The sequence below is a fragment of the Chaetodon trifascialis genome, chromosome 22, assembly GCF_039877785.1.
Source record: "Chaetodon trifascialis isolate fChaTrf1 chromosome 22, fChaTrf1.hap1, whole genome shotgun sequence".
Lineage (NCBI taxonomy): Eukaryota > Metazoa > Chordata > Actinopteri > Chaetodontiformes > Chaetodontidae > Chaetodon > Chaetodon trifascialis.
In genome coordinates this window covers 15,465,457-15,493,411 of record NC_092077.1, presented here as the reverse complement: position 1 = coordinate 15,493,411, position 27,955 = coordinate 15,465,457, and the positions used below count along the sequence as shown (strand labels likewise).

Below are 27,955 nucleotides of genomic sequence, written 5' to 3'. Positions count from 1 at the left end.
TTACAAAATTAGAAACCTGACATCTTGGGGGAGAGAGACTCATGACCACAGCATTTCTTGCTATGGCCCTGAACACATCTTCACCTTCATATAGCACTGAGTGATGAGTGAATGATGAGTGAATAAGTGACATTTTTCATTTAAATATCAATTTAGATATTGATTTACGTATAATGTTTACATCTCATTTAAATATTATGTGATTAAATGCAGTTTAAAACTGTATATTGTGGTTTAAATAATCTCGTAGTTCCCATACGTACTAATTTCCATTTTTAAAATTCCCGGTAAACAGCCATATTATTCCCTTCCGGACTCTCGCTTCCTGCCGAAACGCATCTCGGGCAGAAACGTACAGAGTATCGACATCTCATGGTTCCGCTGTCGAAATGGCCTCGTCTAGTCACTTAGCTATAAATGCCAAATGAGCTGCTCTTTTTTGGAGTCGGCCGAGAGAAGATAGCCCTATTTGAGCTACCACCAGGGACTGTTTGGAAGTTTATTAGCGTAATTTGAGGAGTGATTAGCAGAAAAACAATGCCACATTTTTTGTGGCCAGAGTCGCTGTCAGCCGCTCAACTCAAGCGGCTGGAGGAGCATAAATACAGCGCCTCTGGTCGATCCCTGTTTGAGCCACCGTGTCAGATCTACTGGAACTGGCTCATCCAGCAAACTCCGACATGGATCGCACCAAACACTTTGACCATAGTTGGACTGCTGGTCAATATCATCTCCACGGTGGTGCTTGTGTATTATTGTCCCACGGCAACAGAGGAGGTGAGTAAAGCGACCTTGGCCAAAGTTTCTACACGGTGACTAGCCCCAATTACGTGCCCTTCTGTGGTATGGAAGGAACGCAGATCCTCCATTCAGAAAATGCATACGTTAAAGTTAGCCACCTGTGCAAACGTCACACGTCTCAAAAGACGTAATATGAGATATTTCCCGAAACCGCAGACACCTGTGGTTAATTCGGCATAAATTTGAGCCTCACAGCCAGTCATGTTTTAATAATATTTCCGTTTCATTAATGGGGTCACGCTGTCCGCTAACGCCAAGGTTTCGTGCTATAGCAAACGGACCACCTCGGGAAGTTGACGTTTATACCGTGTTTGATGTATGACAGTGTAAACCGAATTGGAGACTGTCTCCTCGTGATTATGGAATGATATTAAATCACAAGGTGTTATGTTTGAATGGCCTCCTTTACGCAAGGGTACGCTTTAAAATACCAGATTTTGATGGGGTTATGTGTGACATCTCTCCGGCAGGGGAGCGACGACGCACACTTCAGACGTGCTGTTGTCTGCCCGGACTCACGTTGCTGATGATAAAAAAGCAATCTGAAGGAAAATGTTGCTCTTGTGCAGTTTACCATTAGAGAGGATGCAAACACTATTTCATTAATAGAATTAGCATGGGTCTAACGTTAAACACACTAGAAACAAAAATAACTGTCGAGGCTAACAGGTTAAAGTCAAATGGCTCCAGGTCCAACTCTAATGTAGTCTCAGCTACATAATCCTAAAACCTTTACCACAAATACAATTATAGGCATTGCAACAAACAGTTGACCCCTGATCTGCTTAACTTCTGTCACCAGGTTCGCTGTGGTACAGAGACCCGAGCAGGAATTGCATAGGTGTGTGTGGTTGGTTATCAGATTTACACTGATAAACACACATTTTGTCCAATGCAACAAAGTCCACAGTCCATGCAGGATGTTGTCACTGTCAAATTCCACGAGTGCAAAGGCATTTCGCTATTCAGCGTTGTGGCAAAACCTGGCCTGTGTCCACTCTTCTTCGTGCACTGTAGAAGTATGAAAGTCCCATGCCAGTGCAAACAAACACACATTAGAGGAATTCATATGAAGCAATGGACACAGTACAGAGTTCTCCCCAAAAATGACCTCTGTGATAACCCTAAACAAGTAGTCCCCGTCCCCACCAGTCCACAAGACATTCAGGACCTGGACTTTGAAGGAAACAGCAGGGTCTCTGAATATTTAGGACAGCATGGGATTCTTGATCTCTCTGGAAACACAGGCTATCTTTGTCTCCCCCGCTCATACACTCACAAACATACACAAATGCTCTCTCTCTCTCTCTCTCTCTCTCTCTCTCTCTCTCTCTCTCTCTCTCTCTCTCTCTCTCTCTCTCTCTCTCTCTCTCTCTCTCTCTCTCTCTCTCTCTCTCTCTCTCTCTCTCTCTCTCTCTCTCTCTCACACACACACACTCACACACATACACATTGTAGTGGTAAACACACTGTGTTGGCTGCCTCTGCTGTCCAGATGGTCTATAACCTCCAACCTAGTAAGAGGAAGTGAAACACTCCAGTCAGCAGGAGTCCCTCCTTCTCCACACTGACAGGACACACAGATGCACATGGTGACCCACGAAAATATACTTCTCTAACACACAAATCTCTTATCTCAGATTATTGATTACCTACATGTCTGTGAATTAAATAGATGGATTATTAAGTGCTGAGTTGATTTCCATGCAAGTTGGGTTACATTTTTACGTCCTCAAATGTCTTGCTTTGTCGACAACCGAAAACACTCAGTTCACTGTCATAGAGGAATGAAGTGCAAGTCTGTGGTCCTTCTTGTAAGCAGAGATCTCTAAATAAAGTCTCCACCGCCCCCAGGCTCCATCATGGGCCTTCATCATGAGCGCCCTGGGCCTGTTCATCTACCAGTCTCTGGATGCCATTGATGGGAAGCAGGCCAGGAGGACAAACAGCAGCTCAGCCCTGGGGGAGCTCTTCGACCACGGCTGCGACGCTGTCTCCACAGGTGCTTCACAGCTGGAGCCAGACTGTTGTTCTCTGCTGGGTTTTATTATATTTGCAGTCGATTGAAAATCAGCGCATTGGTGGATCAGCGAGATGTTCTGTCGTTTCATTTTTTTTTCGTCCTGTCTTCTTCCGTCCTTCAGTCTTTGTCGCTGTGGGGACGTGCATTTCATGTGGAATAGGAAGTTACCCAAACTGGATGTTCTTCTGCGGGTTCATCGGGATGTTCATGTTCTTCTGCGCCCACTGGCAGACCTACGTGTCCGGGACCCTCCGCTTTGGCCTGTAAGTCACACCTTCAGCAGCGTTTTACAGATGCCGTTCACATCACCACTGAACTTAATGCTAACCTCGCTCCTCCCTCGTCTTCGCAGGATTGACGTGACGGAGGTGCAGGTCGCCATCATCATCATGTATTTCATGTCGGCTTTCGGAGGCGTGAGCCTTTGGCAAACCACGGTAACGGAGGGTTATATTTTGTACAGATGCAGTACTGTACACACACGGGAACACTTTCATTTCACATTGAGTGTACAGTCGACTCGTTTTCACACTAAACTTATAATCAGTTTCTAGATTGTAGTCGTCCTTCTAGTCTTTAAATAGCGTTTGTGTTTTACTTTTACTCCGTGCTGCCTTTGGAGGCTTGACTTAACATCACATGAGAGAAGTGAGAAGGTAAATATGGGTAGCTAACGCCATGGCAACAGGTCATCTATTGGACATGATCTGGCTCAAAAAGCTGATGATGTCACCCGCATTGTATTTTGTTTTGTTTTGTTTTTTTTGTTTGTTTTTTTGCTTTGCCCTCCCATCACGCTCGGCATGCCTGCAGCTTTCATATAAGCACCTTTCTTCTTGCTATAAGGAGAGCGCTTTGTGCCCTCACACTAATTTGATCTTCACGTGTTTCCGTAGTTGCCCGTCCTCGGACTGCAGCTGTATGCCTTCCCCATCATGGGCATCATCGGTGGAGCCCTCTACTCCTGCTACAACTACTTCCACGTCATTCTGAATGGAGGTGTCGGCAAAAACGGCTCCACTGTCGCTGTAAGTCAGCACGCATCTGCCTGAACTTACAGAGCAGATGATATATTGTGATCCATGCTCAGTAACCCTCCCTCTGTGCAGGACACCAGTGTGCTGAGTCCTGGTTTGCACGTCGGACTCGTCCTCACTCTGGCCTTCATCATTTTCAAGAAGTCGTCCAGCCACCTGTTCGAGCACCACCCCTGTTTGTACCTGCTCGCCTTCGGCATGGTCATGTCCAAGATCTCCAACAAGCTGGTGGTACGTTCATCTTCTCTGTCTAATCCTGATTTCAGTCCTGGCTGATATGGCAACACCTGGTGTTGCTGTGATAACAGCAAGGGAGGTTCATTACTGCAGCTACTTTGTGGTGTAACTGTTTACATTGCAGCCAAACAAACCCATGTTGCTTTAAAGGTGCAATGTGTAATATGTATGTAAGAAGTTTAGCTTAAAACATTCAAAAATTAACTAAAATTATTAACAGAATGGGAAGAAATAATAGACAACACAAAGCCGCAGCAGTAGGAAATTAGCAGTATCTTAATATCTATAATATCAGTATCAGTCTTAGTGAGGCAAAATTAAAAATAATGCTGGAGTACACGCTGCAGTGTTTCCAGTGAATCGCTCCTGCGTGCGAAGGCATTTTAAATCTAGCATGACAATGGCGGACTCCGCCGCCAGCAGTGAACATACACAGAGTTGATAACAGAATGTAAATACATTCATGAAAATGTTGAGGATTATAGCTTTAAAGGTAGAATATTTAAAATTTCCACGTTAAAATGAGGATGTAATTATTTAATCTGGCGCTATAATTTAAATAAAGAAACACAGGAAACACCAGGTGATGCGCCAGAGAGCGAGGAAGGAAGTCAGTGAACGCAACTAAACATTAAATGGATTGAACTTTAAAACACGACCTCGCCTGTGAACGCTTCTGCCTGAGGCAGGCAGGTTATCGTCCGCAGAGGTGGTCGTTTAAGAATGAAGAAACAACTCCCACGATCCGTCCACATCATCAGATTGTTTTTTGTTTTCATCGTTTTGACCGAGACAGCCTCTAACTCTAAAATGCTTTTATTTTTAACATTATAATAATTACACTTCCTGTTTGTCTTTAACCAGCTTATTCGGTGCAGGCTCTGTTCATTCAGTGTTTTCTCCCCCCATGTGAATCTCTGTAGATCGCACACATGACCAAGAGTGAGCTGCACCTCCCGGACTCAGCCTTCATAGGTCCGGGCCTCCTCTTCCTCAACCAGTACTTCAACAGCTTCATTGATGAGCACATAGTCCTCTGGATCGCCATGGTAAGTGACTGAAACGCTTACGGTGTTAGCCACCACCTTAATGAGCCACTGCTGGGTTGAAGAATGTCCTGCTCAGTTCAGCTTTAAATTGATGAAAACCTGCACGTCTGCATCCATATTTGTTCATCATGACAGCTGCTTTGATCCTACATGTAAACTTGACACTAATGCCTCGTGAGGCTGCACCTGTGACTCACCCAACAAACAAGCAAACGTATCTTTAAGGCTGCTGAAAAATGTGGCAACTGTTGCCCAGAAAAGAACCAGAAAAACCGACCAAACAGTTTCATAGTTAATGCCTCTTTTCTTGGCACGCCGCAGCCATTCCCTTTCCATGACAGCCTAATAGAAGCAGATGTGGAGGCGTGCAGCAGGAACTTGCAGGGCAGGTGAGCCTCGATGACTAACGAGCAAAGCGCAGTTAAGACCACGGACACGCCGGCGCGGCGGCTTTCAGTCCTGTTTGTGGGACTCTGAGCTCTGCTGGTTTCCTCTTCATCATTAAAAAGCTCAAGGTTCACCTCGCATGTCCTTTCAGGCCCATGAGATGACTTCTATGACGGGTGTTATCTTGCCTCTAACCAGTTTAATACTGATCAGCTTTGACATGGAGGCGGCTGCTGCTGCAAAATCCTTCTTTCTTTAGAAGCATCTTAAAGTCAGTGATCAGACGTTTAGAACGGAATCTGCTGCATTAACTTTTCATAAGACGACTGAAATCGAGTAATAAACTTTGATGTTACGTGCATCATCTGCTGGCTTGAAACGGATTCATATGTCTGGTATAATATTAGATGACGTCCAGGTTTTTTCTGACCAACAGTCTGAAGTGGTTTTATTTTTTTAAAATAAGTAGCAGCGCTGAACGTCTCTTTGCAGCCACACAGATGTTTTCAGTTGGCTGATTAGACGTCTGCTCAGGTTGAAGTTGGGTGGAGACATGCTGGGTATTCAGCGAGGTCACCAGACTCAGGGTATAAATAGGCCTTTTGTAACAGCAGCGGACATTTTGACTCCTCATAGCAGGAGGTGCAGCGAAGTATACGCATGCTGGCTCACTTGCTTCGCTTACTGTCGCTTACTGTCACGCTTAAATGGAACAGAGCCGTCAGTCATGTTATTGCCTCCACCTGTGCTTTTCTTACCGTGACAAGCCAAAACGTCTGTCGAATTAAAGGTGTATAAGAGTGATAAAGGTGAACTGTAATCTGAGGGAGCCGCTGATCAAGTCTGGTCTGTGCACACCGACACAGTCCAGAGGAATGAGGTCTAATCAGGGAGAGAAAGCGAAAACGCATAAAGCTTAACCTGATCCTTCAGATCAGTTCACTCCAAACAGTAGAAAGCAGCATGGAGGTGTCGTGGCACTGCAGAGGAACAGGGGCGAAAACCAGCGTGCCCACCCAGGTGTCATGTTTCCATCAGAGCTGGAGCCCGTGACGACTGCAGGGTCACATGGCGCAGGAATGAATGCCGATTGTACCCTTTCCCACTGAGGACAAAAGCCAGATGTCAGGGGGCGTTGGTGGGTTTCTTGTCCAGGGTGAAAGAGGCTTTATGGAGTGACAAATGTGTATTGTAAGTTGAGGGAGCTGTCAGTCAAGTCTGGTCTGTCACACCCACGCAGGCCTGAGGAGTCAGGTCTAATCAGGGGGAGTAAGTGAAAACACCTATGTGGGTGGACCATGCAGTTACAATATGACATGAAACCTGCTTTTTCCCACTCATGAAGAGATGAAAAATGTAGTGCAGCTTATTATTTTATCCAGCCTTTAATGTTTGATCCCCTCCGTCTTTCTTCAGGTCTTCTCTTTCCTGGATCTAACGCGCTACTGCACGGGCGTGTGCCTCCAGATCGCCTCCCACCTGCGCATCCGAGTCTTCAGCATCACGCCGCCGAGCAACGCCCACCGCGACTGACGGCTTGCCCGGCGGGAGGAGGCGGGGGGAGACGCAGACCTCTCCCCGCTCCTGAAAGCAGACGACGCCGAGGAGGCGCCCACGAGCCACTGCAGCCTTGACAAAGTGACCACTTCTGATTGAAACTGCCTCTCACAGCAGATGGAAAAATAAAACCGACTTGACACTACAAACCAAAAAAAACAAAAGAGGGAAAAAAGGTTTTGAAAAGCATGGATCGATCGAATGTTCGCCAACGAGTTTTAATTCAAACATCAGTGCATGTTATCCGAAAATTTAGACGTTCACATCAGAAGTGCACTCTTTACACTTTCTGCTCATTCAACACCAAAATGTTTTCTTTCGCAGGTATTTTACAGCTTGGGCAAATATCAAAGCATTTTCATCTGCTTTAAATTTACAGACATCTGTCCAACGTGTGGGACTGTCATGTATTTACGAGGCGTCAATCAGAATAACAACCAATGGAAATAGCTCAGCGAGGTAAATCTCTGATATATGCCGAAGCTAATGAAATCCCTGCTGAAAGTTTCTTAATCACTTGTTTTTATTGATGAAATGAGCTCAATCTGACATGAATCAGGGCTTGAAAATACGGATAAAATTTTTAAAATGACCTTTGAAACCTCATAATTTCAAATGAAGTTTGCAATGTGGACTGGCAGGTTGTCAACGTGCTTCGTGGAGGGTTAGCGGTCTGTGTTAGCGCTGAAAACGACGACAGGTCCTTCTATCAGGCCCCTCTTACAAACACCTTTCTGAGAATCTCCTGGTACTCGTCTGATCGTACAGTCCTGAAAATAAAAAAACACCTCACCTCGGGCCTTTAGAGCGCCGTCGACTGATGAAGCATTAACACACGACTTCTTCTGCTTTCTCTTTTCTTCTCCCTAAAGGGCTAATAGTTAATTATTTGTGATTGTACAGAATTCAACTGAAGACGCCTTAAATATTTTTGTTGTAATTACTGTTTAACTTGTGAATATTTAAAACAGCGTTGTACGTTCTTTTCATACCAGATGCAACAATACTAAGAATACAGTGCGACGGGAAGGTTTTTTTTTTTGTTTTTTTTTTATCTGTTCACTCTTGAAGTTTCTCCACTTATACACACGTGTATTATGTACAGTATAGGTGAGTGATTTATTTGGTTGTTGAAGATTTGTTGGAGTATCAGTAATTTTGTAATGTTTGATTATTACTGAATAGCTGTCATTGACTAACTCATTTTTCAGGTTCACTGGGATCAAAAGGGATGTTTCTGTCAGCGATTTAAGGGTAAAAAAAGAAAAAAGCAATTTTGGAAAAATAAAACGATCTTCCTCTCAGATTGTGCTTCATAGAGGGTCCTAAAAACATGGTTTTGCATAATTTGCGATGGACTTTGGAGCTATGCATTGAAATGTACGACCTTGATTTCAACACCATGTTGCACTCTTCACTGATAAACACCTTTCTACTGAGATATGAGTGGAAAAGATTGTAATAAAGAAAATATTTTTCATGCAATTTGTTGTCAGTGGTGAAAGAAGCACTCAGACCCTGAAATCCCAACACAGTATATTTATAGAGAAAATCATACGGCAGGAAGTACAGAAGTATCAGCAAAATGTGAAGTATCAGAAGTGAAAGTATGCATTCTGCACAAATGTACAGTACTGTAAACATTAGACTGGTACATCCATGTGCACATAGCTTACTGTTAGTTGGGGTGGAGCTACTTTGAACTACTTTGGGCAGGACAGAAGAAGAAATGACTTGTCTGACTCTTAACTTTTGCTCTACTGCCACCATCAGGTCAAAATTTCAGTGTCCAAATACTTTGGTTTCGGACCAAATACGTACAAAGCAGGAACTGCTAAAGATGCCGTAAGATAGCAAGCAGTGACACGCAGTGACTCATTCAAGCTACAGCCGTACATACACGAGACAAAAACACGACTGGAACCAAATCACATTTTATTTGTCAGAGGAGCCACTGAACTAATGCAATCTGAAGAATCCCATTTCCAGATGCGTTCCTCATCGTCCCGCCTGCCACGCTGCTGACATCACACTGTACACCACATGACTGAGCAGTCGCTTCCACTTCTGTCGTTAGAATAAAGGACTTTGTAAAACTGACATTCAGAGGAAAAAGTTACCGAGCACTGTCTGAAGGCATGTTTACATTCTGCGGCGTTCAAATCAGATGCATCAGTCACTGGGCTCACCGTCACAATACAATCAAAATAAGTTACAGAACATGCTGACGGGGTCTGAATTTCAGACAGTAGCGAGCCTGCTGAGTCCCACAGGGACACGCACACAGGTGGCGATGAAAGCTGTAGTATCACTTACATTTGCACCACATTAAGAATGATAACCATATTATCCTGTATCCCACTCATCCTCAGAGGACATCACTAGATTAGAGTGTGATGTGGCTAACATTTATAAGAAGACATTTAAAAAAAAAAACAACAACAACAACAGGAGATAAAGAAAACTGTTCAAACAAGCAGGAATGAACAACGAAGGCACTTCAAGTTTTCATGTTTTTAAAGACAACAAACAGCCAACACTTAAAGGTCCCATATTTCCTTATCGTTTTTCATTACAAAGCAGGCCTAGGTGCCATATAAATACTGTGAAAGTATCAAAACACTAACTCCACTGACAAAAGTCATTGTGTTACAACTAAACAGTGACCGCCCCCGACAGCTGACGCGGAAACATGGTGGACGGTGCCTGCTCAGGCCTGTCGGAGCTGACCAATCGGAGCAGACTGGGACTTTTTGGAACATTAAAGCATGTAAACACTTTGTTGCAGACACCCGAAATAAATGTGTGAACCTGAAAATGAGCAAAATAGAGGACCTTTAAATGAATAATTTAATTCATCCTATATGTACTTCTTCTTTCATTTCTTTAAAATGAAGCCAAAGCAGTAAAAGCCAAACACAAACACGGCCGCAAGTACCATTTTTTTCATATTCAATTAATCAATTAATTCTTTTGTCTATTAAACTGTGAAAATCACAGTTTCCCAGCACCCAAGGTGACAGTCCCAAATCCAACGGCATTAAACGTATGAGGATATAAAACACAGAGAAGCAAAGAGCACAGATTTGTGGAATTTTTCCTTGAAAAGTGACTGAAACGATTCATCGATTATCAAAACAGATTGTTCTCTGTCAGTCGGCTTCACTGATCCATCTGCCAATCGTTTTGAGCTTTAAACGCAAAAGTTGCAGCCCGCGTGCAAACAGAGGGAGTGTTGACCGGCTGCTATCGAATGTTTCACACTTTAACGGCACATCAATCAATGGCACGGCGAGGGCGGGAGGTGCAGTGTGGAGGGAGTGTTTGTTTGTGTATGCAAGGGTGTCGTACAAAAGCCTTAGATGCCCCCAACGGAGGAAAAGAGGATTTACGGGCGTCTTCATGCTGGCTGCCATTCCTGTCACCGGGCAGCCCCATCCATCATCTTCAGAAACACCTTTCATCACCATCTCTCACATGAGTCTCTAACCTCGGTCCGGGCTGACGCAACACGAGCATCGCGGACTTCAGATTCCTGTTCCCACCCGGTCTCCCGCTCTGAATCCTCTCCACTGAGCAGGGGAGAAAGGGTGGAGGTTGAGGTGAAGGGAGGAGAGGAGAGGGAAGTCTTCCTCTGTCACACCCTCTCGGGGTTGCTGTCCCGGTTCGCTCTGCGCCTGGGGAACAGCCTTCGCTTCAGCAGAATCAGCTGCAGCGAGAGGGAAGACAGGAAGTGGCATAATTAGAAACTGCGAGCAGCGAAGGACAGACAAGAAACGCTTTGTGCTGCCTGACAGCACGAGGATGACTCTGCTGTCGAAGGGTGAGGGGTTTACACCTCAGAAAACACGCTTATTCACTTATTCAGCAGAGAGTTAGCTAAAGAGATCAACAGCTCTCTCCATGTAGTAACCATGAAGTATTTGGAGCGGAACCTTATAAATTAACAACATGCAAAGCTGCTCCTGTTTCTGTGTCAATGAGGATCATCCACATTAGCTTTGTTTAGCATAAAGACTTAAAAAAAATCCACCAACTAGCACCTCTAAAGCTCACTAAATACTAACACTTATATCATGTATTCTGTACAAAATCTGAAATGCTAAAACAATAAATCAGTGAAGTACGTGATTATTTATGACGGTGAACAGTAACTTAACTTCCTGGAGTTTCACCACACAATTGTTTTACAGTCTGGTTTTTGCACTGATTAAACAAACAAGACATAAAGAGTTAATTACTGACAGGTGGGCGGATGTAGTTACCGTCAGGCTGAGCCAGGCAGGCCGGTCTTTATGCTAAGCTAACCGACTGCTAACGGACAGATATGGTATTGATGTTCTCATCTATATTAACTCTGCAGCAGAGAACACATAAGCACATTTCCCAAAATGGTGACCTGTAATTAAGACTGTGTATCTCAAAAGGACTTTGACACCAATTCCCTTCAGACCTTTGATGACCCCAGCAAAGATATTCTTAGAAGTCGGCCAGCAGAGTAAAATCACCTCCCTCTGGACGCGTTTAATCTCTCTTATCTAAACTCAACTAAGACGACTCAAACTATCTCTCCCTTAATCATCAGCAGGACAGCCAGACTCATCCGGTGCCAGAGAGACATCAGGTGTGTTTGTGTGTGGTGGCAGAGACTCCAGACAAGTCTGACACATTCTCAACAGGGAGCGCTGGTCCCACGGGTCGCCGCGGGGGAAATTCTCCTAAGGTCACCGCAACTATTAACCTTTCTTTAAGTTCGCTGAGGAGAAACAGGAAACCTACGGATTTAGGGAAGTGCCTGATAACAGAGTCGGACAGTATCTGTTAAACAATTCCTGGCGTTATTTTTTCTTCTCTGTCCAGAAGCATTTCACAGCAAAGTGGTCCAAGAACACGATCCTGTTTTAAAAATCCTCTGCTACAGTGTTCTTTGGACGTTCTTCCGGCTAGAAATCCCACTTATCTGGCAGCAAAGAACGTTAAAGTAAATACAAGCTCTGCATGATGAATGCCAACAAAGACAGACAACTCGTGTTTCACGGAGGACTGCCGGGCATCTTTCATTTCTGAAAAGTCAGGTCCTGGCCGGTCATACGAGCGCGACACATGAGACGGACGCGCCTCCAAGTGGAATTTCGGAAGCCAAGGTCTGAATCATAGCTCGAGCGTGAATCATGGAAACAGAGAGGTGTGCGGGCGAGCGTCCTGAGTGTCTTCATCTGAATGTGTAAATAAACCGTGTGTGGTCCGAGATGGACACACTGACCTGTTCGGCGAAGAAGGACATGATGGTGAAGACGACGAGCGTCACGAGGACACAGTGCGTCCAGAACTTCAGCTTGTCCCGATACACTCGCCTGAGATTAAAGGAAAAAAACAATTCATTTAGTTTAAAATAAAGATCTTTCGTAATCCCATCCTGCACCAGCAGGTACAGATGAAATAAAATGTGTTTCCTGATTGGGTGACAGAAATATCGGCGGTGGCACGTCTCACTGGAGGCTCGTCCTGCTCTGATGTAACGAGGAGGAAACATGCAGCATGCAGAGGGCAGCGGGGCAACGGGGTGACGAGGTGACATCACCCAACACCATCTGTCTCTTACTTACTGCTCAGACACAGTAGAGGTGGAGAGGGAGGGGAGGAGGCGGGAGGCTGAGCGGTGTGATGATCTTACAAGCATCTTGCAGCTAGCGACTGATCTGAAGCGGCTTGGTCTAATTTTAAAGGCTGGCATTCTCCAGCTGAAGCCCCCAGAATAAAGGAGCAGGATCCCTGACGAAAACCCTCTGAAGCCCCAGAGGGATTCCCACCGCTCCGGCCTGGCAGCGCTCAGTCCCATGTGGTGACAGCCACAGATTCTTAACTCACATGAAGGCCGCTCGGGGGGGAAAGTGTTGGGGCTGGTATGAGTGCTTCTCAACCATTAATAACTGCACTGTCAACTTAATCTGTCATGAGAAAATTAATGTTCTGCCATGTCGATTATCTACAGTTTGTCACTTGATATGATGTCAAACGTGCGCTTGTTCCATTCTCTCAAATGTCAGGATTTCCAGCTATTCCTTGTTTTCTATCAGCGTACACTGCTTCTGCTTTTGGACGGTCGGTGGGACAAAATAAGCATGTCGGGACACTTTTTTACCATTAATTGATTCATCAAAAAATAGCCTCCAGATAGCAAAAGTCACAGTCATGCTAGCAGCCATGTGAGGATGACACAGCAGTACTAAGAGCAAAGAGTACAACTGTCCAAAATCTCCTGATCTAAACGTCGTGTCCTACCACTCCTGCAGCTCTTCCATGTGCAGGAACCTGTTGCGGTACTCTCTGGGCAGCTCAAACTGGGACGGCAGCGGGAACATGGACTCATAGAAGTCTCTCAGCACAGCTTTCACGGTGGCAGCGTCCTTGTGGCTGTGGTCAATGTTATCATTCAGACAGATGAACTTCCTGTTGGGGATCAGAGAAAATTCAGACGTTAGTGCAGTTTGACAACCAATATTGTAAACAGGTAAACTAAAATTAAAATCTTCTCCGCCAATCCCACCTGGGATTCTTCCTGATGTCATCTAACTGGCCGACCACATGGGACACGTTTGTCCGCACCATCTTGAAAGCGATTTCCTCCTCCCCCATGATCTCAAACCTGTCCAACAGAGGACATGTGAGCAGCAGCAACAGCGAAGCAAAGCAGGAGAGAATATCTGACTTTGAACTGTCAGACGGACAAACAGCAGTTAAGATCTCACTTGTACTTATTCTGGTCTCTGAAGGCTTTGTGGATACGCTCTGTGATGGGTTTGCAGTGCAAGATGAGGCCTTTTGTGACAGGAGGCTGCGGATTTAAAAAAAAGCACAGAATATTAGTCAAATATGTCATCTTAGAAAACAAATTACAAAGATTTATGGATATGAGGTTTTTAACAGGAAATATCAATTTAAGCTCATTTTCCTGTCCCTTTATTTCAAGCATGGCTCACCATGCTGGGGTCATAGTAGGCCTCCTGAGTTGGGTTCACCAGGTGGAGCTGGGTCAGGTTAGTTGGAAGAGTCTTAGAGCAGTTTATCAACATCTGTTCCAACCCTGTCAGGTCCTAGAACAAAGCAACACACAAGCAGGTACTTCAAAAATCAGAAGTATTCTTGTAAACTACATTCTGGCCGTTCTCAAAGCCTCATGTTCGCTAGAGAAGACGTATCAAAGCTAGGACCCACCTGGAGGCTAAGCGGCAGCTCGTGGATCCTTGTGGCCAGAGTTCGGATCTCCCGGTCGGACAGGATGCCCGAGTGGTCGGTGTCGATCTCGTCGAACACCTCAGACACGTTGAGCTGCTGCTGAGCGCTCATCAGGAAGTAGAAGTAGGAAAAGGCGAACTGCATGTCCTCTGAGTGGCGAACACGGTGCGCTGACGTCTTAACAAACTCCTCCGGGAATCTGCGGGAAGGAGCGCAGAGCAGTTTAAGGCGCTGCCTCTTCAGGGATACCTAAAAGTGGAGGCACCACACTCACGTGTCCTGCAGCTCCTGCATGATGAGACGGTCGACCATGTGAGGCATGTGTGCGGGGACTTTGCGGGACGTGAATCCAAACTGGCCGTTGAGCAGCTTGTTGACGTAGCGCAGCGAGTCGGCGAAAGTGTCCTGCAGCCTTCGGCCGGTGGCAGCACCGTCAGTCTCATACGACAGCTCTCTCTGCAGGCGCTCCTCTTCCTGCAGGGTCAACGCAGAGAAATGAATATTCAAAGAAATCAAAATGACTGGGAAAGTGGAAGTTGTAGCCCCTACTGACCTCCAGCAGTTCCTGGAAGTACTTCCTCCTCTCCCACGGCAGGAAGCCTCTGTCTGAGGAGATGAAGTGTTGGAGTCTCCTCCCCACTGGAGCTCCTCCAGCGTCGGCTGGCTCTGCCTGACTCTCGGCGCTCTTGGTTTTGGAAATGCTGCTTAGCAGTTTGGAAGTCATAGGCCTCTCGATCACAGCGTTCAGATTATGATGTTCGGGAACAAAATCTTCCTTATGCTTGTCATTGATATGGACTGGGATAAGAGGAGTGACAAGTTTTTCCTGCACAGCCACTTTTTTCCTGGATATTTCCGGGATATTTCCAGCTTTCTCCTCCACGGGTGGTTTTCCCTCCACGTGCTCTCCCTCCAAGTCTTTATAAGGCTTTTCCCGGACCTTGGCTGCACCCTCATTAATTGGACGTGAGACCCGCTGCTTTTGAGCCAGCGTCTTGTAAGGTTTCAGAAGTTCCCCTTTTGTGAGGTTATAACCCTTCATAGTGATGTCACCAATCAGAAGCTTCTCCTCCAGCTTTTGCAGCTCAGTCTGCACATCAGCTGGCAGAAGAGACACATTCAGCAAAGGAACCTCTATGACAACCTGAAGTTCACCGGGCTGCTTCCTCTGGATCTTAGGACCCCGTTTGTCCTCAGGAATATCTGAGAACGGGAACGGTGGCTCTGGAGTCACGGTCGGCTTCGGCTCTTTGCCGGCGCCTTTGCTCGCCGCCTGGGACACGTTGGTTTCGGGTACTGAGCGGGTGTCGACAGCTACACTGAAGCTCATTGTGAACTCTGTGTTGTCTTCTCTCTGGAAAGTGAGATTGTACTGGATCTGGGTGGCGTTGTGGCCCGGATGGAGCAGCAGGTGAATGGTCTTCCACTTGTTGGCGACAGAGGTGTGGCGAACCACCGCGTTGTCGCTGACGTGGGCCTCGGAGACTCTGCGAGCCACTCTGTCGAAGGTGAAATATGGCCTGATTTCACCTCCTGGGAGGGAGTACAGGCTCTGATTCCTCACCAGGGTCACATGGTACAGCTGGCCGAAGTGCTCTACAACAGGCACGAAAAGACGATAAAGGATAAGGCGATATAAAAACTGCTTTGGGTAGTTTATAATCATTAAATTCTGTCAGGCTCTATTACAATACTTGTTAGAGATTGAATTACTGTTTTACAGAACCTGACCACTCCTTTAATCTGAGTTACTGTTATGAAGTCACCGCAGCATCAACACATCAACATTAGCATCTGTTTTCTTTGACTCACCTTGTCCACAGTCTCCCACATCAAAACCACAGGAGAGCACATTGCAGGCCTGGTCACAGAACTTGTCTGCCAGCCAGGAGTTGGCACAGCCTTGATTACAGTAGGACGTCCCCCCAAGACCTCCAAGACCACCTGCAAACTGCCACACCTGTGCACCAGGTCCGCCGGGCCCACCGCCGCCGACCCCTGCCGCGAACCGACTGTTCCCCGCTGCACCTGTCAGAGAACAGCAACAACATATCAGACGTGACTGAAACAAATTAGCTTATCGATACAGGAGAGACGATGCAGATGTCTTTACCGAGGCAGTCTCCTCCATCCCAGTCACAGGCGGAGTTGTTGCAGGCTTTGTCACAGTAACCATCTTTGATCCAAGATCCTGGGCAGCCCTCGGCGCAGTTGGGGACAGGCCAGGTGAGGTACACCTAAAGGGACAAGAGGAAAGGCCAGTCTTAGCATGTACAGTGTACTAAACCAGTACACTACAGCGCTCTGGATGTTGCATTCACACCTTCTGTCCTTTCGAGTGGCTGTAGAAGTCGTCCGGCCACACGTCTTTGCCAAACATCACATCGTCGTTGAGGTAGATGAACTTCTGGGAGAGCCCTGGGATGCGGTGGATGTGGGCCTCAATGGCCGGGGAGCTGAACGTGGGGAGGTGGCTGTGGTTCTGGAAGATATCCTGGAAAACATATAATGATAAGCTAAACATGTCGCTTCCAGCCGATACAAAGCATAGTTTGTGTGATGAAAGAGACTTCACTGAGCCAGTTTGCAGATTTGGCTGTTTAAAGCTTTTTAATACAACCATAACGTGCAATTTAACCATATTTTTCAGATCAGCTTCTTTCCAGTATGACAAAAATGTATTACGAATAAGTTGTGTCATTTGGTGCTTTTCTGTTTGGGTTTAAATGCATTGCAAAGCGTTAGGAGCCAGTAAAAACAGGCTAACCATCAGTGCCCATTAAAGAGTGCAGCGCAGAGGCTTAACTTTTACCTGATGTGTGACAACTGTAACTCTGGGGTTATCCAGGTTGAGCCAGGAGGGAATCTGGCCGTTAGTGACGATGAAGACGTGTCGCACCCAGGGGGCGTGTCTCTCCACGGAGCGCAGCGAATAGCGGAGCTCCTCATTGTCCTCGAATCGGCTGGCTGACACGTCTTCATCCTGTTTGGACTGGAGAGAGGAGCGAACGCTAAACAGTGCTCATAATGGACAGCTGAGAGGGTTTAAATGTCATGACAGGGAGGGCCAGCCGTACCTGTGAGATGGCGGTCAGGTCCCAGAACAGGTAGCCGGGGCTGATGGTTAACTCTTTTCCATCCAGGGTCAGGTTCTTCTTAGCCTGCTGGGTCAGATCGGTGAAATCCTGCGGGGTTTTCAGGTGGAGCAGAGCGATGCTGGCCTCAGAGTACAACTCGAACTGAGGGACAAAGAAGTCACAAGTTTAGTGACGTAATTTAGCTACAGCTTGTGACAGAGACATCAGTCGAGCATTAGGACAGACAGACGGACACGTGTCTGAAAGACTGTGGATGAAAATCACAAGAAGCCGGTGACCTCTGACCCCGCAGCTGCAGAGGTCAAATCAAAGCAGCGATGATGCCTGTGTGGAGGCATCTGCTAGCTGCCGCAGCCTCCAGTCACAACAGCAAGGGTGTGTGTGTGTGTGTGTGTGTGTTTGCGTGTGTGTGTGTGTGATTAAAGAGGTTTCGGAAAATTCTGTGATGTCACCTCTTCTCCATGGCTCTCTGTCTGATCTCTGGAAAGCTATGTGAGGCATTGGGGGACTCTGTGTGTGTGTGTGTGTGTGTGTGTGTGTGTGTGTGTGTGTGTGTGTGTGTGTGATTCCCCTGGCCTTGCCCATTTCAAACCGCCTGTCTCATCCCTCAAACTCTAAGTTTCCCGGGAAAACACTCAGCCCGTCTCCCTCCATCATCTGACACCGATCCCAAACGTCTCGCTTGAACTCGTGCTCTGCCTCGACTCGCTCCTCTTCCTCTGCTCCTGTTTTTAGGTGAGGAGGATTAGCTGTGTCTTGTAAACCCGGCGGGGAGCAGCCAGGAGACAGCAAGCCCCGGATCACATTGCCATCTTTATTATAGCTCTCCTCATAGTCCTGATAATGCTCTGACACACACACACACACACACACACACACACACACACACACACACACACACACACACACACACACACACACACACACACACACACACACACACACACAGTCACAGTGTGACTTAAGTGTGGAGAGCTGATTCTTTTTTGTTGGCTCATCAGCTGACTGTCACGTCCTCCAGGCAGCAGCTTAAGGTAATCGTCAGCACAGTATCAAAACGTCCCGTGTGAGTTTTACTCTCCTCATGTTATAAACTGTGGTCGCTGTGTGTCACTGCAGCGGCAACAGAAAACGTAATTAGCCTGCAAAAACTGAGCTGACACTCTGTGTAAACCAATTAACCCCGTGGTGAGTGATCCGTGTGAGCAGACGAGGAGCCGCGGTGGCGTGCGGCGCGACAGGCGGCTACATCTGAGCTGAAGCTGCCGCATCGGGCATCTCCTGTCGGGCCTGATGCTCTGAGTGTTGAAAGCAATCTAGTTTCCGCAGACAGATGAACTTGTGATTAGCATCATCACTATTTACTGACAAACTCTAACCAATCAACCTGTTTACCTGTGGAATGTTGTTTGTCTTACTTTATTTATTTATTGCTCATCAGCCTCGTGTGTATGGCACAGCACATACTGTATGAGGAATAAATCTTGGTTCATAGTGGAGATGAGACACCGTGTGGACGACCGCAGGCTCCTCAAAACACATGAAAATACACTCCAATGCAGGCCTGTGCACAAACGGGGGGCAGGACTGATGATCGGGGTTGTGGGGCAGCTTTCATCACTATAGTCCTCAGTCTAACACCAGCTATAAATACCGGCCGACTCTCACTGCTGAACCTCTCCCTCCACACTATGCACATCATCCCTCTTTCACAGAATCGGCCTGGCGACACTGGGAAGCACCTTGAAATCCAAACTGTGCATTGTGTGGCGGCCCGTGTACCAAGAATCCCCCCCCCCACCTTAAACACCAAACACACACGTGCACACTTTCCATCCTCTTTTCCTGGACTCGGAGCAGCACCTCTTCCAACTTGTCCCTCTCATAAAAGATGAAAACTGGACTCCAATCAGGAATAAGCAAACGTGCATGAGCCGACAGGGCGTGTCACAGAGGGAAGGTCATTCCAATCCTTGTGACCTTTCGGCGTGCTGGCTGGCGCCGCGCCACTCCAAACAGCTGTGTACAGTTAACCCCTGCACCGCCAGCTAAGGTTACAGCCTGAATGCCGCTGGTTATTATCACATGACCTGTCAGGCTACGAGCTGGGGGACAATGCAGGGAATGAAGGGACAGCAGGGTTTGATGATGATATGTAGGTTAACAGCGTTTAACCTACATGTCATCACATACAACGTTACAGTGACCCCCCCGAGGTTCACTGACGCTGCTCCTCCACCTGTTTGTGTGTCACTACCGTATACAGTATTACTGTGTGTATTGCTGTGATGCTTATTATAATATCTGCAGGTTTCAGATGTACCCAGTTTAGCTGTATAGATTTTTAAAAAAGGAAACAAGCAGACTGTGTGACATCATGATGTGTAACAGCACACAGACTGGGTATGTTTCTCTGTGTATAACTATACGAGTGAAGTAAAAAAAGTCAGTATAACTTTGTTTACTCTTTGCTAAAATTTGTGTTCTGGGAAAGCGTGTAATAAGAAGCTCTCAGAGAGATGTGTTTAAAAGGGTAGAATAAAAGGGTTATCAAGCCTCATTTCGATGGATAAATGTGCATTTGCAATCAAATGAAACCTCAGAAAACCTTGAAGAGATGTTCATCATTTGTAAACTGACCCCAAACTTCCCTGATTTGAAACACTGTGTACTTCAATCCGTTAATACTACTGTGTAAAGAGCTACAGTGCAGCTCCAATCAACACTTTTATGTTTCAGATGTTTTAAAGACGGCAGGGCTAAAACAAACAACTATTTTCATTATAAATTAATATGCTGATAATTTTCTCAAACCATCATTTGGTCAATAAAATGTCAGAAAGTAATGAAAATAGGTTTTCGTAATTTAAGATGTCCAAAACACTAAGATGTTCAGTTTACTCTCCCAGAAGACGAAGAAAACCAGCAAATACTCACATTTGAGAGGCTGGAACAGGCATTTTTGGGAATGACTGCTTAAAAAAATGATCCACTAATTGATAAATTGACAAATTACTTCTAAAACACAGTAATGAGATGGAAATCATTTTTAAGCTTCTTAAGAGTCCACTGATGCAGTCAAGCTGCTGCGTCACACCTCTGTTTTGCATTTAGCATAAAAGGCGGTTATAAAAGATGTTATCTAATCCGTCGCCATTAATTCTAAGCAGCCATGTGACTTTATTATCGGAAGACGGGACAACAGTTGACTCATGGCCGTCCTGCCGCCTGCAGGGTCGCGCCGCTCCGGGCTGCGCTGTAATGTTTTCTTTGATTACTTCAGAGTAATCCGCGCTCATTATTGGCATTCCTCCCTCTCAAAATATAGAGCAGAGTTCTGATTAGAGAAAATTATTAGACAGACAGACCGCAGAGCTGACAGAGGCCCTTTATCCACATCAGAACATGTTTAAAATAGAAAAAGCCCATATTTAGCAGGACCTCCCCCCCCAGGGAAGATTCGGCATTTGTGTTTAGCGCTTTCTTGGATTACGATTGCTATGATGTATAAAAAGACCTTTAATTTGTGCAGACACAAACATACGGTGCATGTCTGTGGTGATGATGATGCAGCAGCACTAAGACGCTGCGAGAGTGACACCTGGTGGCAAAGTCGGGTATGATAAAGTTGCTTTTTACATCATCACTGACAATACCTCCAAAATACCTCTTGAAAATAATCCACAATCTCTGCAGCATACAATTAATATAAAACAGATGAGAGTAAAGAGTGTCTTCTGGTGTGAAACTCTGCCACCTGCTGTTCTGAAACTGAAATTAAGAGGAAAATGCATCAAAAGTGATCCTGAATCGATCACTTGCAGATGAGTAAGAAAAAGTAGAGATCTTCCAGGAAATGAGGAACCACACAAAAGAAAAAGTTTGAGTAAAAAAATGTGTGTTTTACCTGTTTGATCTTGCTGGTTATGACAGAAGGCAGTTTGACCCTCAGCTGCTCCGTTTCCTTAAAGGATGCCGGAAAGCCGCTCAGATAGGCCAGAGACTGCATGCGGATCAGCCCCGGAGCCTCTTTATCCGCCGTCTGCAAAACGCACAGCAAACAGGCACATTTCAACATTCAGGAAAAACAACTTCTGACGTTTAATGACCTCGATCTGTCATTAAGGGCTGTGCAGTTTACACAGGATAGGATCAGATGCAGATGTTTTCACAGGTCAGTGTGCATTTAACAGCTAATACAAACTCACCAGGTAACATCTGGACACAGAGAACTTCTGGTCTTCTCTGGACACGTCTGTATAGGCTTTATCAGCTGTAAAAAAAAAAAAGCAACGAGGAAACAGTGAGCAACAGAGGGTGGAAATGTTCAGGTAAAAAGATTTCATCTTCCACACCTAAGAGTCACACCTGCAGCTGAAAACCTGCAGCTTTAACAAACATCAAGGTCATCATGATCGACTCATGGTGAACAACATGATTTAAAACACCGGGACTGGGAAGGAACATTTAGATAACTGGCCTCAGCTGTGCAGGGGGGGGCCTGCTCAATCTGCCCCCCACTCCTACATCAGAGACGTGTTTACTTTGTTAAAATTAGAAAATCATGTGCCAGCTTTAAGAAAACATGGGACATTTTTATCATATGCTGATAAACGGACTTCTATTCACCTTTCTGAAGGAGTTCTTCACTCCACCACAAACAGGATACACGTCATTTTTAAACATTTAATTGACATTTGTTAAGCGTTATCTCTTTGGAAATTCAACAAAAGTATCAACTGAGGCAGAAAAGCAGCATCAAATCAGTTCATCCACACTGAAGAGGTTATAAAAACCATCATTTGAGCAAAATCAGCTGTTTTACGGACGCCAACAACAATCAAACATGTCAATGATGAGTTTGTCTTCATGATCAAAATGTTCCAATTAGTCACTTCCTGGTGTGGGTGTCACGTTTAAAAAAAACTGCGGTATAACACTGAGTTAAAAGCTCTTTAAACTGAACATAAACCAGCATGATGCATATCGAAAATCCACACTGCTGCAGAGCTGCTAAATGCTGCAGAGGCGTCGTCTGCTCAACGTCCTGTCAGCGAACGCAGCGACACACCGCTGGTTCCACGACAGCCAGTGATGGTGCACATACAGTCCTTTTAAAAGGTTAGCTATGTGTTAACAGGGTTCAGTACGAAGCAGGAGATCAGGTGTTAAAAGGCTCAAACAGAAAAGGCATCAAATAGTCGCAGGTGTCAAAATCCTGCTAAAATTCAGAGACGTAGTTCTGTCGGATCTTAATGTGTGGGGGCAGAAATTTGAACAGTCTTCAGATTTTCTTTTTACTATTATTTCATTTTCCTGCACAGTTAAAGTCTCTGCACGTCCAGGCAACGTGTTGCTTCAATCTGTCTTTTGTTTTGATCTTCTTCTTTTGCATGCGACTCTTTACGTGCATGTTGTTTGTGATAAATCGAATAAAACCATCCGAGCCGAGCTCGCACTTTCACCGTACGGTTCACTGATGCTGCATGCATGTTACTGGTAACACAGCCCCACCGCTGCAGCGTGCTCAAGTTCTGGTTACTCATTAATCTTCCTTCAAATAACATCTTCTGCGGTGTAAATAATATTTCTATCTCAGCGATAATGTGCCTGCTGGGTTCAGTCATCACACCACTCTCCCTGGAGAATCGCTCGCACGCTGCTTGGGATCGCTCAGGGAGCATCGTTTCCTGCCAAATTCTGCTCCCGTTCGTTACTAGAAATGGTCTGATCTCGTTTTGTTTCTGAATTCTCTCGTGTGCGTGTTTACCGTCAGCCTGCGAATGGAAGACTACCACGGAGGCGGTGGTGGACGGGTGGAAGGGTTTGTTCATCAGCAGCAGCTCTTTGGCAGCAGAGAAGGAGGGCGAGAGCGTTGGCAGCTCTTTGAGCGTAATGTTGGCCGGCAGAGCGGGGTCCAGGGCCAGCATGGGCGCTATGATGCAGTGGGACAGCAGGCATTCTGGCTTCACACTGAAAAAAAATATAGATTTGTACTTCAGTCAATGCATCTTGACCTTGTATTCTCACACGACTTCCTCTAACTTCAAGGTCTTGCATGTAGAAACACTCCAACACATGCATGACGTTCGTGAAGTTCACACATTCAGCAAACAGCTTCCTTTGTAGCATCGAGCTCCCCTTCGTGGCTGCGGTTATTCTTAATTCGTACGTTTCTGTAGCTTCATATCCTGCTTTTAATTCCTAGAACTAAAAAACAATCAGTTATCAAAATGAAAACTCTGTCTCGCCTCAAACTAAACTGCTCTTTCCTCCCTAACTGATATCCCACCGGTTTACACTTGAATGACATTTCTTCGTGGTTTAACGCACCTCAACTTCCTGTTTCAACATCACACTCAGCATTCTCACAATGCTGTTTCACGGTGACCTTAACAGTCACTTCCAGTGTTTTTGAAGGCCTGAGACGTTCGGAGGCTTTACTCAAGCACAAAGTCGGGCACCTGAACGTGACTGAATTACACTGAGGTGTTTCTCATGTGTTACAAACGTGTCAAAGCATGTAGTCTTAACTTTGGGACCTCTGAGGACCGTCTCAATCTCCAGACTCACCTGTCTTTTGGCACTTCAGTTGTCTCACTTGCATTTTTCCCCAGGTGTTCCCTGTGCAACAAAACAGCAAATTCCTATTATTTTCTTCATATAATCCCTAAAGTAAGAACACTTTACAGCATAACATTGTCTGCAGATCTCAGTAGAAGCCAGTCAACAGAGGAGCTGCACTGTTTAAACTTTTGTTTTCATGCTAGCAGCTGAGAGGAGAAGAAAGGTTCAGAGACTACTGAGACAAGCTGCAGGAACTTATTCTAACCTTTGATCCAAGGTTCCCTCTGCCTCTGGGGCAATGCCTGCGCAGGTCAATCACAGTGAAAATGATAATGCTACAGCTCAAGCGCGCACACCAATGCTGACTGGACTCTGAAGGCTTTTCAACATCAACGCTTTCTGCAGAAAATTAAGCTTTGCATTTAACTGCAGCTGCGTGTTCAAGCCAACATTGATCCTGTCTCACAGTCACGCTTCACTGCACCACATTCGCACAGACGGCGGAGTCACCGCTACCTCAGAGCTCTTTGTTCCTCCTCCATTTGCTCTTTGACCATCTTCAGTTCCTTCAGCAGAGCCACGTCTGTGCCGTTCACCCATGTGTACACCACATCAATGGGCATGGGCAGACAGAGCCTGCAAAAAGAAACACTCACTCACATCAAACTGCAGAGCCCTGACCCCGCTTCCTTCCCCGGCGCACACTTTCCTGCAGCGAGTCTGAATTATTTTTTATTCATGCATGGTTACACCTCGCCCGTTTCTCTCAAGGGAAGGGTACAAACAGTCCAAAGTGGCATGAAAGGTTTCTGCAGAAAGTGGGCTGAGGGTTTACACGTTCACATTTCTGAAAATAATAAGGGTTTTTACTTCTGAGCCCAGCACAAGAAAATTTTGCACTTGTATCTGTAAGACCAGAGAGCAAAAACAGTCTGCTGAAAACAGCATCCACATATATTTATAAATGAGACAATGGTGAAATTCGTGTATTTCTTTTGTTGTGATGGGTTCAAGGCACCCTTCTGTGGAAACATTAATGCTGTCTTTTGCTCACCTGCTTTGGAATGACTTCCCACCCACATTGTCTCTGTAGGAGTCAAACAGCACATGATACTGGTCTCGACTCCACTCCACCACCACCTGTATGAAGAGGAGGGGACTTTAGATGACACAGCCCCCGAGGACAAACTGTTCCATATGTTGCTACCTCTCAAGTTTCACACACAGCCAAGGCCACACTAATCCATACTCAAAACAGGGCTGTTTCCTTGTTCACGAACTACCTGCACAGGTAAATAAGATGCACAATATAAGGGTTTCTTAACATTTTGAGGATATTTAGAAACAGCTCTTCGATTTAATAAATATCCAAATACCACCATAAAAGCACAAGCTATAATACAAAATACACATTTACACTCACAAATCCTCCTTAACAAAAATGGTTAACTTACAACGTGGAGGGCTGTCAGTTAGCAAGCCTCAGAGTCCATTCTTACAGAGATTTGAGTCTTTCCTTTGAAAATGTACAATTAAGTAATTGATTATTATGCCGAACTAGCATGAACATCGTAATTATTCATTAAATGTCTCAAATAAGTATGTACAGATGCGTAAATTTGCTACAAAGCGAGATCGCTTTAAACACCAGAATTTTGACTGGAGTCTGGTGAGACTGTGTCTCAATACAACAGAACGAAGACGCAGCGGTCGAGCAACTGACGTAAGCTCAATCAACAACAACGGTTACCAGAAAGTGGCTGGCGTTAACAGAAAAAGAAGTAGCCCACCTCTCCAAACTGAAAGGCGGAAACTATCATGAGGACGAGCCCCCCGAAGCAAAGGTAGAGTCCATATCGGTGGGACAGACAGGTGTACGTCTGCCTCTGCAACAGCTTGAGCACCGAGTTGACGACTACCATGGTTCTCCTTGGCGAAGCATAGCGCTGCATTCATTCAAAAAAGCGCAGGTTAACTCACTAAACAAAGAAAGTAAACATCACAGGCGACCCGGATCTGTCAGCTGACCAGCCAGACTGCGTGACACATGACAACCATACATTTCACGCTTCCTCGACGGTGGTGACGCGGCTGCCGCCATGCCGCGTTTTCACTTCGGGCTCGTTGTCGCCCTCTAGTGCACAGGAGTGGTGTCCGTGATGCATTCAGGGTCATTATGATTGCCCTAAACTAAAACTAAAACTTTTAGTTAACGGAAATGAAAATAAAAACTGAACTTTAGAAAAAAGGAAAACCAATTGAAAAGATATTGTGTACTTACTACAACATTCACAACACAGATTCACGTTTCACATAGCCATTTAATCCATTTTCTTTTCTTTCCATTTCAATTATTTCTAATGGTGCATCTTTAAGATATATCATTGCAAAGTTAAAGGACAAAAATTCCCTTTGAAAAAACAAAAAGATGGCATAAACATTCGCTTTGATGTTATCAGAAGAGTGAGGCCCTCATGACATATTCAAAAAAAAAGTTTGTCCTCTCAGGTTGAAATCTAATCCATATGTCTCCCTAAATCCTGAAGTAACTACATTAATTAACTACATTAAATACAAATCTCCAGCTATGAAAAGTATACCAAATATACTATGCAACAAAAGAACAGAAGAGGACCAGAACTACAGATAAGATGTAAAAAAGAAAATAGAGAAAAATGTAACTTCCTGTTTTGGGTTGGGGTCACAATGATAGCTGTATATGGGGGCCTCCACTCTTAAGTACTTGCTTTAGAACCCTGAACAATGCAAATAGGCTTAGGTAAGATGAAGAAGAGCTTCATAAATAAGAATATGTCAGTTGTTAAGTCCACAGGTGAACACGGCAGACCACCCAACCCAAGCATACAAACAGGAATGATGAGTTCAGGCTTTAAAATGTATAATATATCTCAGTGTTCCATGGTACACAGTTTCCAGCATGTGCAGTCATTGTGCAGATGTATGCATGTATATAACATCACCACAGTTCAGCATAGACAGATTCCCAAACTTTTGTCTTGTTGCCCAGAACACCACCTCTCCGATATCCTCCATTGTCCCTGTGCTTGTGTGGCATTGAAGATGATGTCAAGGCAGTTTCCTGTGGCGTCACTATGACAATGAGCTAAGAATGCATTTATAGGCTACTGTCCGCAGTGGAAAACAAAATCGAGAAAAGAATACCAAAAGTGAGTCGAGCTGAGCCAATCCATGGCAGTTTGCTGCAGTTTTACTGGCCTGCCAGTAGCCATCTTCTCTGCTGAGTGAGGAGTCCCCTGGGCTAACAAAGTCTGATAAAAGGCCCTTTCAACCAACAATTTCTTAAGATTGCTGCCAAGTCACGAACTGGCTGGCTTCAATAGCTGCATCAACAACTGAGGCTCTGAAGTGGCCCCACTTGGACTCCTTCCTCAGCTTTCCTCTGAAAGTAAGAAAATCTCCTCAGAGGTGTGAGTTAAAGACTTCTGGACTCGAGCCTGAACCAGATGTTCCAGGTTCACCCTCAATACGTCTGACTGTGTCCTATTGTTTTCCCTGCCATCTAATCCAAGAAAATTCCCATCCTGGAGAGATTTATCCCCCAAGTATTCAGAACTTGCAGCCAAAGAAAGATAAACAACCAGGAGAAGGGGTAACTTCTCCAGGGCCGCAAACCATCAGGGAGCCCAAAAGCCCACGACTCATTGTCCAAATGTTTTTCTGTATGATGCATTCCTATAGACAAACTACCCAAAGTAGTTTAAAGTACTCAAAATCACTTCCACAGCAAGCACCTACAAACAAACTACAAAATCCTGCTAGATAATAGTTTGCAGGTGCCATTCTGCACAATGATCACTTTAAACTGTCAGAGTTACAGCGCATGTTTTCTGATCAGAAGTGGAGCTTCAAGTGCAAGACTTTAATTGTAGGAACTACTTTCATGGTGGTATTTCCACTCATACTTGAGTGAAAGATCTGAAT

General features: G+C 45.4%; 2 protein-coding genes across 2 annotated transcripts; one reads left to right on the top strand and one right to left on the bottom strand.

The window, feature by feature from the left end:
• The first annotated feature begins 337 nt into the window (after positions 1-337).
• chpt1 (choline phosphotransferase 1) lies at positions 338-7,255 on the top strand. Its single transcript, XM_070991716.1, has 8 exons — positions 338-777; positions 2,656-2,803; positions 2,946-3,087; positions 3,177-3,261; positions 3,721-3,852; positions 3,934-4,092; positions 5,022-5,147; positions 6,951-7,255. The coding sequence occupies exons 1-8, from the start codon at positions 538-540 to the stop codon at positions 7,065-7,067; spliced, it is 1,149 nt and encodes a 382-aa protein (XP_070847817.1). The 5' UTR covers positions 338-537; the 3' UTR covers positions 7,068-7,255.
• A 2,787-nt stretch (positions 7,256-10,042) lies between these two features.
• gnptab (N-acetylglucosamine-1-phosphate transferase subunits alpha and beta) lies at positions 10,043-26,076 on the bottom strand. The gene is made up of 21 exons (XM_070991715.1): positions 25,783-26,076; positions 25,047-25,132; positions 24,509-24,628; positions 23,999-24,049; positions 23,196-23,398; positions 21,634-21,698; positions 21,333-21,467; positions 17,405-17,566; positions 17,140-17,319; positions 16,651-16,821; positions 16,441-16,564; positions 16,140-16,355; positions 14,881-15,923; positions 14,602-14,801; positions 14,307-14,526; positions 14,072-14,185; positions 13,841-13,926; positions 13,639-13,737; positions 13,374-13,541; positions 12,355-12,445; positions 10,043-10,800 (listed from the first exon to the last, which is right to left on the bottom strand). The coding sequence occupies exons 1-21, from the start codon at positions 25,942-25,944 to the stop codon at positions 10,729-10,731; spliced, it is 3,768 nt and encodes a 1,255-aa protein (XP_070847816.1). The 5' UTR covers positions 25,945-26,076; the 3' UTR covers positions 10,043-10,728.
• Positions 26,077-27,955: the final 1,879 nt, after the last annotated feature.

Coding starts and splice junctions, on each gene's coding strand:
- chpt1 (XM_070991716.1), top strand. CDS start 538: ATGCCACATTTTTTGTGGCCAGAGTCGCTGTCAGCCGCTCAACTCAAG. Junction 3,853..3,933: donor AAAACGGCTCCACTGTCGCT/GTAAGTCAGCAC, acceptor CCCTCTGTGCAG/GACACCAGTGTGCTGAGTCC. Junction 5,148..6,950: donor TAGTCCTCTGGATCGCCATG/GTAAGTGACTGA, acceptor GTCTTTCTTCAG/GTCTTCTCTTTCCTGGATCT.
- gnptab (XM_070991715.1), bottom strand. CDS start 25,944: ATGCAGCGCTATGCTTCGCCAAGGAGAACCATGGTAGTCGTCAACTCG. Junction 17,320..17,404: donor ACCTGACCGCCATCTCACAG/GTACGGCTGGCC, acceptor TCCTCTCTCCAG/TCCAAACAGGATGAAGACGT. Junction 13,542..13,638: donor GACATCAGGAAGAATCCCAG/GTGGGATTGGCG, acceptor GATCCCCAACAG/GAAGTTCATCTGTCTGAATG.